The 13,919-nt window shown below is 41.6% G+C and overlaps 1 protein-coding gene across 3 annotated transcripts in view; it reads right to left on the minus strand.

The window, feature by feature from the left end:
- Window positions 1–13,919, minus strand: part of glb1 (galactosidase, beta 1) — an 87,698-nt gene that overhangs the window by 66,609 nt on the left and 7,170 nt on the right. For all 3 annotated transcript variants that reach the window (XM_063069675.1, XM_063069676.1, XM_063069674.1), the window contains exons 5-6: window positions 9,411–9,505; window positions 529–709 (exon numbers count right to left, since the gene is read on the minus strand). In XM_063069675.1, the coding sequence (XP_062925745.1) occupies window positions 529–709; window positions 9,411–9,505 (276 nt within the window). The remainder of the gene's footprint in view (window positions 1–528; window positions 710–9,410; window positions 9,506–13,919) is intronic.

The raw sequence follows: 13,919 nt of genomic DNA on the forward strand, positions 1-13,919 counted from the left end.
TGTAGCAGCTTATTCTCTCTCCCTTACACTCATTGCCCCTTTGGATCTATTTGCCATTAACCTACACTGGAAACAATTTGCACTAGCCCATTATTGTGATGTGTGATAAAACTGCACCATCCAAAGAAAACCAATGCTTTGTAGTGCCTCTGCTGACGAAATGAGCAATTTGGTGGGACCTCCTTCAAATCAGAGATCCGATCCTCCCCTCCCATGAAGTCTGCTTTAACTTTGTGCAAATGTTATTTCTGAGCCACCATGAGCAGCTCAGGGATAGTACTGCTTCTCTCCCTTCCAAACATTGCTAGATCAGTTATAATCACTTCCCTTTTTCTGTAGGTATGCTGATAGAAGGACTTCATGGATTGCAAAGTCTTTTGTAATATCCCAAAAGGAATGTGAGAGATAGAATATAATGAAACAAAGTCAAGTCTAGACACAACATGGGAACAATGGAGTTCACCATGGAAACCTTTGCCTTAACACTCGAAAGATTTCAGTTCTTCCAAAATAAATTCTTAAAAGTACCTGGCCCAAAATCTACGGCTGCATACATTCCTTGCAAAGAGCCACACTTGAGATCCCCTATGCTTGCGCCATCCGTTGTAAACAAAATGATCTCATTTCCCAGATACTTCCGAAAGAGCTTTAACAGATGTCGTAAGTAATCATAGTCGCATGCAAAGTAGCTGCCATATTCATTCTCCACCTAAAACATCAAAAGAATTTGTGCTTATAATTTCCTATTGCCATGCAGAAAAAAAACCATCCTTTGCACAATACTGTTGACATTTTTTTTTAATTCATTCATGAGACTTGAAAGTTGGTGGCAAGCCCAGCATTCTTTGTTCACTCTTAATTGCCCTCAGGAATCTGGTTGGCTGCCATCTTGCTGAACAGCCACAATCTGTGTTGAAAGGACTCCCCAGTGCTATTTCAGGACTCTGACTCAGTGACAATGAAGAAAGTACAATACACTTGGGGAATTTTATAGGATGCAGAACTGGGCTGAGAAGTGGCGGATGGGGTTCAAAGTGGAAAAGTGTGAAGTATAAGACATTGGAAGGTCAGATACACTCTAGAAGGCAGAAAATAATGTTAATAGAAAAATTCCTAACTGTGTGCAGGAACAGAAAGATCTTGCTGTCAAAGTACAAAAACTCATTCAAAGTGCCATGCAAGTTGATAGAGTGGTTAAGAGGGTAAATGGTGTGATGGCCTGCTGCCATTAGGAAGGTGATACAGGAGCCTCAGGACTCTCAGAGCTAGGTTCAGGAACAGTTATTACACCTCAACCATCAGCTTCTTGAACCAAAGGGGATAACATCACTCAAATTCACTTGCCCCATTATTGAAATGTTCCTACAACCTATGGACTCACTTTCAAGGACTCATCATGTCACTTTCTCGATATTTATTGATTATTTATTTATTATCATTTCCTTCTTTCTGTATTTACACAGTGTGTTGTCTTTTGCACATTGGTTGAATAGCCAAGTTGGTGCAGTCTTTCATTGATTCCAATATGGTTAGTATTTTATTGTGGATTTATTGACCATGGCCACAAGAAAATGAACCTCAGTGCTGTATATGGTGACATATATGTACTTCAATAATAAATTTACTTTGAACTTTAATTAATCAGGGAATTGAGCTCAAGAGCCACAAGGTAACATTGCAGCTCCTTAAAACTATTTGTATATATGCTGTCTTCTTACTACTTCCATCAGAGAGAAGGTAGAGGAGCCTGAAGACACACACTCAGTGTTTTAGAAGCAGCTCTTCCCCCACCACTATCAAAATCCTGAATGGGTAATGAACCAAACCATGAACCCCAGCTCACTATTAAGAAGGGTGCAGAGATTTACCAGGGTGCTGCCTGGATTTGAGAACATGTCTTCTAAGGAAAGGTTCAGCGAGTTAGGGATCTTCTCTTTGAAGCAATGGAGGATAAAAGGCGATTTGATAGGGTTTTTTAAATATATAAACAGAGAGTGGTAAGTACCTGGAATGACTGCTGGGGATGGTGGAAAAGCCTAACAGATTAGGAACATTTAAGAGACTCTAAGATAGGCTCGCAGATGAAAAAAAAAACATAGGCCCTGTAGGAGGGAAGGATTTGATTGACTGTGGAGTAAGTTTAAAGGTCAGCACAATATCATGAGCCAAATGACATATATGGTGCTATACTGTTCTATGTCCCACATTTCCAATCACAAAAGACAAATCACAGAACTGGAGATGCAGGAAATTTGAAATAAAAACTGAAAAGGCCATAAAGCAAGCAAGGTAGCGTCTGCTGAAAGAGGGCCAGTTAATATTTCATGTCTGTCAGATTTCATCAATTCCAGACCTGAAACAGGAGTCATTTCTCTTTGAATGGATGTTCCCTGATCTACAGAATGTTCCCAGCATTTACATTTTTTAAAATTCAATTTTCCAGTTAGAATAGAGTACAGTTTAGAGAGGACCTTATTCTTCAATGCAAGGTCAAAGGTAATATGTCGTTTCTGTGGTATCTAGATAGCAGGTCAAGTTCTTTGAAAGGTCTTCAACCTGAAATGCTGACTCTAATACACTGCCCACTCACGCAGCCTCACCTGCTGAGTATTTCCAGCATTTACTGGTTTTGTTTCAGATTTCCAACATTCACAGTTTTTTTTATTGTCACTTGGCTGAATTCAGTTCTGGGTCAACAATCACCTCGATGGTAATTGTGTCAAAGGATGAGCTCCAGACGCCCCCTGCTGGACATTATCATTATCTGACATGAATGTTATTTGACATTTCTCAGCCAAGTCTTCATGGTGACCAGGTCTTACACCATACAAGAACTGTTATTTATGCCTGCTCTCTTGGGAAACACAAGCACCCGCGATTAATAAAAACTGCTTATTAAGGGAATAGCAATCTCATAATATTTAACTGAGACCTCATCCTACCATCACAAGATCCACAGTTAACTAAATTAATATTTGACAAAACTATTTGTGGGAAATTAGGATTCAGATAAGATCGGGGGGAGGGGCAGCATTTGAGACAGATAAGGCCAGAAGACTGGCAACGGGGAGGGGTAAATGTGCAAACATAACTGCTTTTACCAAGGCCAAATTGTAATTGACGATTGCTCAAGCATGTGATCTGTGAAATTACAAAGGAAGCATGGCAGCGCCTTGAATTCCTTAGGAGTTGTGAAGATTCGGCACGATATCTGAAACTTTGACAAACATCTATAGATGTGTAGTAGAGAGTATATTGACCGGCTGCATCACAGCCTCGTATTGAAACACTCATGCCCTTGAACTGAAAATCCTACAATAAGTAGTAGATACGGCCCAGTCCATTATGAGTAAAGTCCTTCCCACCACTGAGCACATCTACATGAAACACTGTCGCGGGAAAGCATCATACATCATCAGGTACCTCCACTACCCAGATGTATGTTAAGAACAAGTGCTGACTTAGAATTTGGAAAAACTTAAGACAACTGGGAAGCATCAGGAAAGTCTGCTGAGTGTGGAAGATACACATGCCTTATAAAAGAAAATTTGCTGTATTGAAAAAAAAGTTAATCTGGAGATCTCTGCAGGGATTACAGATATTACAAACAGAGACCTCGACTAAAGCAGACTAAAGGGGCTACACAGATTTTACACCACTCACCCATGCAGAATGTAGGTAGAATAACAGTGCTGATTTTAAATCTTTTACATAAAAAGCAAGAAAAATATTGAAGTCTCTATCAGAACAAACAGGATTAATTGTTAATGATTGTTATAAGACATAAACCTGGGAAAAAAATGAATCCTTTATAGACGACAAAGACAAAAAGTGTTGAACTGTGCAAAATTTATGGGAGAGCAAAGAATACGACATGATGAGAGCAGAAAGTCACGCAAAATATGAATCCAAAACTTCTGAGGGACTTGAGGCTAACGGGCATATAATGATCAAGATAAACAGGTCTATTGTATGAGCATTTTTTTCACCAGGAGGTTAAGGACAGTGAAGCAGTGGGCAATGTCAGTTTTATTTGACATATAAAAGGTTTGTCTTGGGAAAACCTTGGAAATCATAACCATAGCTATCAGTGTTTTACTTTTATCTTCTTTTCCCCACGTGTCTTGGCTCTTAAGGGGTCACTCTCTCCTACATCACTTCTTTTCCTAACATTACATTTACTACCTCCTGAAAACACCACTTCTCTGCATATCCATTCCAACAAATGGCAAGTCCTCTTTCTCAATTAAGTCTCCCTACCACATTTCCCCTATACAGCCTATTAGCTTCAGCTCCGAAACACTGCCTACTTCCAGCCCATCATCGCACCTCCTGCTGACTAGACTCCTCTCTATATTTTGGCTTTCAGATTTAACCTCTTCAACATTCACTCCGCTTTCGATCATAGGCGCCATCTCAGATCCAACTCATCAGAAGTTCCTAGACAACTCTGATCCCACTTGACCTAACTCCTTACAACTCCACATTCTCAAAGCAATTGGCATCTGCAATGTCTGGTTTCTGTCGCTTTGTCCCACTTGGAGCTTGCAGTCTTCCAGTTGATACCCAATGGATTATCTTGTTTCATTCAAATAGCAGAAAGCTTCCTCTTGTGGACTCTCCAAGCCTTTTCTCTATTCGTATATCTCTCTCACATTGAAACCTCTTCTCTTTGTTTTTAATAATCATCACCATTTGTAATTTTATTTATTTCTAAATATCTAACAGTGAGAAATCTGCACATTAGCATTGCACAAGTTCTGTTTCCATTCAATTAGTTCTTCATAACACAGCTCGAAGAGATCATACCAACAGCATCAATATTCCTCAGAATACAATGCATTCTGGTTATTTGCACTGTAGGGAACAACTTATTAACTCACCAACTAACTCATCTTTAGAATGTGGAAGAAATATGAATGAAATCCATGTGGTCACAGGGAGAACATAAAGTTCTGCCTCAGCTTATCACACATACAGTGGCATGCAAAAGTTTGGGCACCCCTAACCAAAATTTCTGTTACTGTGAATAGCTAAGCGAGTAAAAGATAAACTGATTTCCAAAAGGACTAAAGTTAAAGATGACTCATTTCTTTAATATTTTAAGCAAGAAAACTTTTTTTATTTCCATCTTTTACAGTTTCAAAATAACAAAAAAGGAAAAGGGCCCAAACCAAAATTTGGGCACCCTGCATGGTCAGTACTTAGTAACTCCCCCTTTCTTTGGCAAGTATCACAGCTTGTAAACACTTTTTGTAGCCAGCTAAGAGTTTTTCAATTCTTGTCTGGGGGATTTTCGCCCATTCTTCCTTGCAAAAGGCTTCTACTTCTGTGAGATTCTGGGCCGTCTTGCATGCACTGCTCTTCTGTTGCTGGCCTCTCTGACTAGTCCCTTCTTGCATGGTCACTCAGTTTTTGAGGACGGCCTGCTCTAACCTGATTTACAGTTGTACCAGAGGATGAACGGCTGAAGACAAAGGAATGTGATTAAGCTGCAGTCAGCCTGCAGGGAAAGAGCCGACAGGCACACGAAAGGAGCCGCATTTCCTAAAGACTTGGAACAGCCTCTCTGCTTAACGTTTGGTAGGTAGTGATTAGGGAATGCTAGGATAGATCTCGAGGTACATAAAATTTGGGGGGGGGGGGCGGATTTCAAGACAGCGCGTTTTTGCTGCCCTATTTGAGCAGATCCTCCTAGCTTGGCCTTTCCTGGTACAAATTTAATTGTTGTCCAGGAGGGCCAAGAGGAGGGACTGTTAGAGTAAGTTTTTGGGTAGATGTTTCATTTACGCTTAAATGACTCTGGCCACCAGTCTTCTATTTGACAAAGTACTGGGGATAGAGTTCACAACATTGTATTTCCTAAAAGCTGTGAATATCGGCATACTATACCAGACGCTGCTGATGTCGTAGTTTGACCAGATGCTGTAGCTTTGAAGACAGTATTATCTATACATTATAAATATTAATTGTCCTCTATGTTAGCACGTAAAATACCAAATAAATGTATTGTGGATTTAACTTGCATTCCTAAAGGCTGGGAGTACCAACCCAAACATGTTGGCGTCAGGAGGAAAGGATGAAGTCAGAAGGTGTGATGTTTTGTATGTAGCTTCAAAAGGAAGCATTGTCCATGCTTTGTCTTTAACTTTGTAAGTAGCGATTGCCTTTTGTGTTTAGCAAATGGACCATTATTCTGCCAGTAAATGTGATTCTGTCCATAAGCCAATGTTGGCACTGTGTAATTCTATCATTCTTAACAAGGTGTACACATTCCAGGATGTTCACTGCTACTAGTATCAGGCTCACAAGCTGGTGATTCTGTTTTCCCTCTCCTTCCTTGCTTAATAAATGAGGTCAGAATTGCTGCTTCAGATCCACTGGGACAATTCCAGACTCTATAGGGCTTTGGAAAATGAGGACCATAATTTAAAACCACCTCTTTCAATACTCTAGATGAAAATCATCAGGTTGCTGAGATTTATCAATTTGCAAGGTCACCAATTTGTATTCCTTTTTGACGAATACTTCGTTCCTTTAGTTGAATGAGTTAAGAGGACTCAGGGAATGTCAGTTTCAGTATCAACTCTATGCAATAGTTGCAAAGCAGTAAACTACAAAGCACAAAGATTACATGGATGTACAGTGGCATGCAAAAGTTTGGGCACCCCTGGTCAAAATTTCTGTTGCTGTGACCTATGATAACTCTATAGAGGACTTACAAGCTCCAGTGGCTGAGGTGGGAGATACTGCGCATACAACTGTTGCCTGGGTACTTCACCAGTTGCAGCTTTATGGGAGAGTAGCAAAGAGAAAGCCACTGTTGGAAAAAAAAATCTTATGAACTCTCGGCTAGAGTTTACCAGAAGGCATGTAGAAGATTCTGAAGTCAGCTGGAAGAAGGTTCTATGGTCTGAAGAAGCCAAAATTGAGCTTTTTGGCCATCAGACTAAACATAGCACATAATCAAAAACACACCATCCCTACCGTGAAGCATGGTAGTGGCTGCATCATGCTGTGGGAATGTTTCACTGCAGTGGGACCTGGAAGGCTTGTGAAGGTAGAGGGTAAAATGAATATGGCAAAATTCAGAGAAATCCTGGAGGAAAACCTGATGCAGTCTGCAAGAGAAATGTGTCTTGGGAAAATATTTGATTTCCAGCAAGACAATGACCTCCAGCATAAAGCCAAAGCCACACAGGAATGGCCTAAAAACAACAAAGTTAATGTCCTGAAGCATCAAGTCAGAGTCCATACCTCAATCCAATTGAGAACTTGTGGCTGGACTTAAAGGGCTGTTCACTCACAATCCCCATGCAATCCAAAAGAACTTGAGCAGTTTTGTAAAGGAAAGTAGGGAACACTTGCAGTGTCCAGATGTGCAAAGCTGATAGAGACCTATCCATGCAGACACAATGGCTGTAATTGCTGCCAAAGGTGTATTTACTAAATACTTACGCAATCAATTATTCTGTGTTTCATATTTGTAACTAGTTTAGATCACCTTGCACTCTTGTCTGTTTTCACTTTTTCTGTTGATAGGTATCAAAAAAGCCAAATTAAATCCAAGTGATTCAATGTTGTAATGCAATAAAAGATATAAAGTCCAAACGGTGTTGGGGCGGGTGGGGGGGGTGAATACTTTTTATAGGCACTGTATATCAACAACCTGGTTGAGAGAACAACATGACTTATTTCCAAGTTGCTGACAATACTGAGAGGAACTAAGTGTTTGAAAGTGGATGTAAAGATGCTTCAAGGAGATACCAACAAGACAGGGTGAGAGTATGAAAGATAAAACACAATATGGAAAAGCAAAGCACATAACAGAAAAGGGAATTTGTTAAGTAGCATAAGACTGGATAGTGTTGATTGCCAAAAGGACTTTGATATGGTTCTATTCAAGTTGTTTTTACACAAGAATGGACTAAGAATGAAATGAGTTGAAATTTTCTTTACTATAAAGATGTTAAACTTCTGGAATTCTCTTTCCCAGAAGACTGTGGAGAGACATTTTTTGTATTCATTCATAATAGAAATCCATAAGCATCTGGATAATGATGAAGTCAAGGAACACTGTGATGTGCGAGTGAGATAGAACTTCAGATATGACCTTAATGAATGGCAGAGCAGGCATGGACTGGATGACCTTCCTCTGTGCCTAATATCCTTTTGTTTTTAGCATAATGTTCATTATTTCTAGAAAATGTGACATATGGAATTCATCAGTATGACATTACTCAAGCTAAAGTCTGTTAATTTAAGATTTATCTCTGATGTTCCACATTTCTTGGCTGCCTACCATCCCAGTGTCAACAATGTTCAAAATTAAACTCCCTTGGATTCAACTCCTATTTTGGCATCATATTCCCTATCACTACAGCCCTTTCTAATCCTAAACCCCTCCATTTCCTGCTGCCTGATGAAGGCAAAAGAATAGTCACCATTTCTGATCAAGAATCAGCATCAAGACTGAGAGTGCCTAATTTCAAACCAAGACGTCAATCGTCCCTTTGTGTTCACAGACCCAATGAGTTCTTCCAACAATTTATTTTTGACTTCACTTTCTGGTATCAGCAGTCTCTTGTGTCTGCTGTGAACTTATAATTAGTACATGTACCAGTATGTGTAGCCAACCAACTGCAATTTCAGTTCCTACCTCTGGAAGTCATTCTAACCATTTCCTCTTTAAAAAGGATCCTCTTGAAACCCACCATTTGGAGCAAGATTTGGGTCATGTGCTTATATACCTTACAGTGCAGTGTCAGATATGAAGCACTGAGATGTTTTAGAAGATCAGACGGAGATCTAGTCACCGTAGAAAGGATGTGATTAAGCTAGAGAGGATGCAGGGAAGCTTTGCAATGATGTCGCCTGGACTGGAGGCTTGACTTATAAGCTAGGACTGTTGCTTCGGAGTGAACGAGGCTGAAGGATGACCGTATAGATAATTATGTTGGATATAGATAGAGTAGATGGTCATAGTTATGTTCCATCGGTACATTGCCTAAAACTAAGGAGCATAGGTTTTGGGTGCAAGGGAAAAGATTTAAAGAGGAATTGAGCAACAAGCTTTTCACAAGGAGGGTGGTGGGTACATAGAATAAGCTGCCAGAGAAGATAGCAGAGCCAGGTACACTTACAATGCTTAAAGAAGAGATTAGGACAGGCAAATGGATGGGAAAGGTTTTTAAAGAGGTGTAGCCCAAAAGCAGCAAATTGGTTTAGCTTAACTAGGCATCTTGGTTGGTTGGATGAGTTGGGCCAAAGAGCCAGTTTCCATAGCAAATACTGTATCTCGATGACTGTTAAATCAAAGATAATTCAATAAACAGAATTACACTTACCATTTTAACTAGTCTAATCAGTTCCATCATAATTTTTAATTTTTTAAAAAAAGCACTCCATACCTGTACAGTAATGATTGGTCCATTATGCTGATACAGAAATTGTTTCACCTTGGGCAAGAGCACACTCATCCATTTGTCAACATACTCGAGGTAAACTAAAAAGAGAATAATGGAATTAATTGTTCAATGACCTCTGCTCCCATGATGTCACACACAGTTGCATAGCCCCCTGAAATTACTGCATCCACGTTCAAAATATAACCGACCTTCCACACTCTGAGGCAGAGCACTCTGTCCTCAGAAAGGGCCTCAGCTTTGTCCCCCTGCGCCCACACCTCAGCGAGTTCTGCATATGCCATAAAGCTGAACTCTTCTTCCGCTGGCTCCTTCTCCGAGCTTACTTCTTCGGCAAGGACTCTCCCACCCCCACCAAGCCTATACTGGTATCTGTCCCCCACTTTTCCTTCGCTACATTGACAACTGCATTGGCGCTGCATCGTGCATGCATGCTGAGCTCGTTGACTTTATTAACTTTGCCTCCAACTTCCACCCTGCCCTCAAGTTTACCTGGTCCATTTCCCACACCTCCCTCCCCTTCCTTGATCTCTCTGTCTCTATCTCTGAAGACAGATTATCTACTGATGTCTACTATAAGCCTACTGACTCTCACAGCTACCTGGACTATTCCTCTTCCCATCCTGTCACTTGCAAAAATGCCATCCCCTTCTCTCAATTCCTCTGCCTCCGCCACATCTGCTCTCAGAATGAAGCTTTTCACTCCAGGACAAAGGAGATGTCTTCCTTTTTTAAAGAAAGGGGCTTCCCTTCCTCCACCATCAACTCTGCCCTTAAACACATCTCTCCCATTTCATGCACATCTGCTCTCACCCCATCCTTCCGCCACCCTACCAGGGATAGGGTTCCTCTTATCCTCACTTACCACCCCACCAGCTTCCGTGTCCAACATATAATTCTCCGAAACTTCCACCACCTCCAACGGGAACCCACCACCAAGCACATCTTTCCCTCCCCCCTACTTTCTGCTTTCCACAGGGATCGCTCCCTATGCGACTTCCTTGTCCATTCGTCCCCCCCATCCCTTCCCACCAATCTCCCTCCCGGCACTTATCCTTGTAAGCAGAACACGTGTGCTACACCTGCCCTTACACTTCCTCCCTCACCACCATTCAGGGCCCCAGACAGCCTTTCCAGGTGAGGCAACACTTTCACCTGTGAGTCGGCTGGTGTGATATACTGCATCCGGTGTTCCTGGTGTGGCCTTCTACATATTGGTGAGACCCGACACAGATTGGGAGACCACTTCGCTGAACACCTACGCTCTGTCCGCCAGAGGAAGCAGGATCTCCCAGTGACCACACATTTTAATTCCACGTCCCATTCCCATTCCGATATGTCAATCTACGACCTCCTCCACTGTCGAGATGAAGCCACACTCAGGTTGGAGGAACAACACCTTATATTCCGTCTGGGTAGCCTCCAACCTGATGGCAGGAACATTGACTTCTCTAACTTCCGTTAATGCCCCCCCTCCCCTTCTTACCACATTCCTTATTTATGTGTGTATTTATTTATTTATTTATTTCCCTCTCACAATAACTCTTTGCCTGTTCTCCATCTTCCTCTGGTGCTCCCCTCCCCTTTTCTTTCTTCCAAAGACTTCCGTCCCATGATACTCCCGCTTCTCCAGCCTTGTATCCCTTTTGCCAATCACCTTCCCAGATCTTGGCTTCATCCCTCCCCCTCTGTCTTCTCCTATCATTTCAGATCTCCCCCTTCCCCTCTCAAATCTCTTACTATCTCTTCTTTCAGTTAGTCCTGATGAAGGGTCTTGACCCGAAACGTTGACTTTGCTTCTTCCTATGGATGCTGTCTGGCCTGCTGCGTTCCACCAGCATTTTTTGTGTGTTGCTTGAATGTCCAGCATCTGCAGATTTTCTCGTGTTTGCGTAACCAATTTTTTGACCAGTTAAGGGCTAATAGTCTTGGTGGCCAAAAACAGATTCCAACCAATCATTGCCACAAAGTCAGATTTTAATCCAGGTTTACATACACTCAATTGCCATTTTACTAAGTATCTCCTGTACATAATGAAGAGACCACTGGGAGTACTTTCCTCTGCTGCTGTAGCCCACCCGTTTCAGGTTCAATGTGTTGTGTGTTCAGAAATGCTCTTCTGCACACCACTGTTGTAACACAAGGTTATTTCAGTTACTATAAGAACCTGTCTATAAGAACCAGTCTGGCCATTCTCCTCTGACCTCTCTCATAAATAAGGTGTCTTCACCCACAGAACTGCCGCTCACTGGATGTTTTTTTGCAAAATCCTCTGAAAACTCCAGTGCAGATAGGAACGGGCTGATAGCACGGATGAAGGAATGGCTGAGGAAATGGTGCAGGGGACAAGGTTTCAAGTTGTTGGATCATTGGAACCTTCTCTGGGCAAGGGGTGACCTGTACTAGAGGGACAGATTGAACTTGAACTGGAGGGGAACCAATATCCTGGCCAGGAGGTTGCGACTTGGATGAGTTTAAACTGGTTTTGCAGGGGGCTGGGAACTGAAGCACCAGGTCAGTACGTGAAGGATTGGACAGGAAGGTTGATGTCAGGGTAAGTATTGAAAGGCAAAGCTGAAATAACAGTATGATGGATCAAATAATGTGAAGTGTGGTATATTTTAATGCCAGGAGTATTATGGGTAAAGGTGATGAACTCGGAGCATGGATCAGTACATGTTGTGGCCATTACTGAAACTTGGTTGAGACAGGGTCAGGAATGGGTAAATTTTTGAATTTTAAGAAAAGGGCAGAGGAGGTAAAGAATATTTGGGGGGGGGGAAGTTGTACTGCTAATCAGGGACAATATCACAACTGCACTCAGGTGAGACATAATGGAGGGTTCAGACACGGAGTCCATTTGGGTAGAACTCAGGAATGTGAAGAACGCAATCACAGTGGGACATTGAGGAACAGATACGTAGTCAGATTACGGAAATGTGTAAAAGTTATAAGGTTGTTGTCATGGGGAATTTCAACTTCCCTAATATACACTAGGACCTTCTTGGTGTAAGGTGCTTAGAGGGACTGAATTTACTGTGTATCCAGGAAGGTTTCTTAAATCAATATGTGGATGGTCCAATGAAAGGAAGGGCCATACTGGACCTGGTGCTGGGTAATGAGCTTGGCCAGGTGACTGACCTTTCAGTGGTGAACAGTTAGGGATCATAGTTAGTGATCGCAAATCCTTAACTTTCAGGATAGCTATAGGTAAGGATAGGTACGATCCTTGCGGGACAGTTCTAAATTGAAGAAGGGCAAATACTTTATATACTTTATTGTCGCCAAACAATTGATACTAGAACATACAATCATCACAGCAATATTTGATTCTGTGCCTCCCGCTCCCTGGATTACAAATAATAAATATTAAAAATAGTAAAAATTAGTAAATATTAAAAACTTAAATTATAAATCATAAATAGAAAAGAGAAAAATGGAAAGTGAGGTAGTGCAAAAAAAAAACCGAGAGGCAGGTCCGGATGTTGCAACCTTATAAAACTCTGGTCATGCCACACCTGGCGTATTGCATACTGCTCTGGTTACCCCACTACTAAGGCTTTAAGAGAAGGCGCAGAAGAGATTTAACAGGATGCTGCCTCGTTTAGAGGTCATGTGCTATCATGAGAGGCGAGATGAACTTGGAGTGTTTTCTCTGGAGCTGCAGAGGCTGAGGGGAGATCTGATAAAGATTTATAAGATTATGAGTGGCATAAATGTAGTAGACACTAAGTGTCTGTTTACCAGGGTTGAAACGTCTAATACCAGAGGGCATGCATTGAAGGTCGGGGGGGGGGGGTGTTGCTTCAAAGGGGATGTAAGGGTGGTGTATGCCTGGAATGTGCTGCCTGGTATGGAGCTAGAGGTAAATACATTTGAGGCTTTTAATAGATGTTTAAATAGGCACATGAATGTAGGTAAGATGACGGGATATGGACATTGTGTAGGCAGGAGGAATTAGTGTTTGGGTGTTTTTGATTTGCTTTTTAGCTGGTCTGGCACAACACTGTGGGCTGACGGGCCTGTCCCTGTGCTGTGTTCTACTGTTGTGTACGAAAATCCCAGGCGATCAGCAGTTTCTGAGCTACACAAACCACCCTGTTTGGCACCAATCATTCCATGGTCAATGTCACCCAATCACCTTTCTTCTACATTCCGATGTTAGGTCTGAAGAACAACTGAACCTCCTGACCATGCCTGCATGCTTCTGTGCATTCTGTCACTGTCATGACTGGCTGATTAGAAATCTGCATAAACCAGCAGGTGTACGGGTGTACCTAATAAAGTAGCCACTATGTATTTTTCTTGCTCTTCAGAAAAATATTTCTAAGCTCTCATTCGTAACCTATCTCAGCTTCTTACTTAACTGCATATCATCTCCTTCTAGATTATGAACATATCTTTGCCTGCCCATTTGTTCAAATCTACCCTCTGTGCATCATTAAGGTGCTTCTATAGCATAGATTATGGCATGTACCAAATGATAATTTACTT

The sequence above is a fragment of the Mobula hypostoma genome, chromosome 17 (genome assembly GCF_963921235.1).
Source record: "Mobula hypostoma chromosome 17, sMobHyp1.1, whole genome shotgun sequence".
Lineage (NCBI taxonomy): Eukaryota > Metazoa > Chordata > Chondrichthyes > Myliobatiformes > Myliobatidae > Mobula > Mobula hypostoma.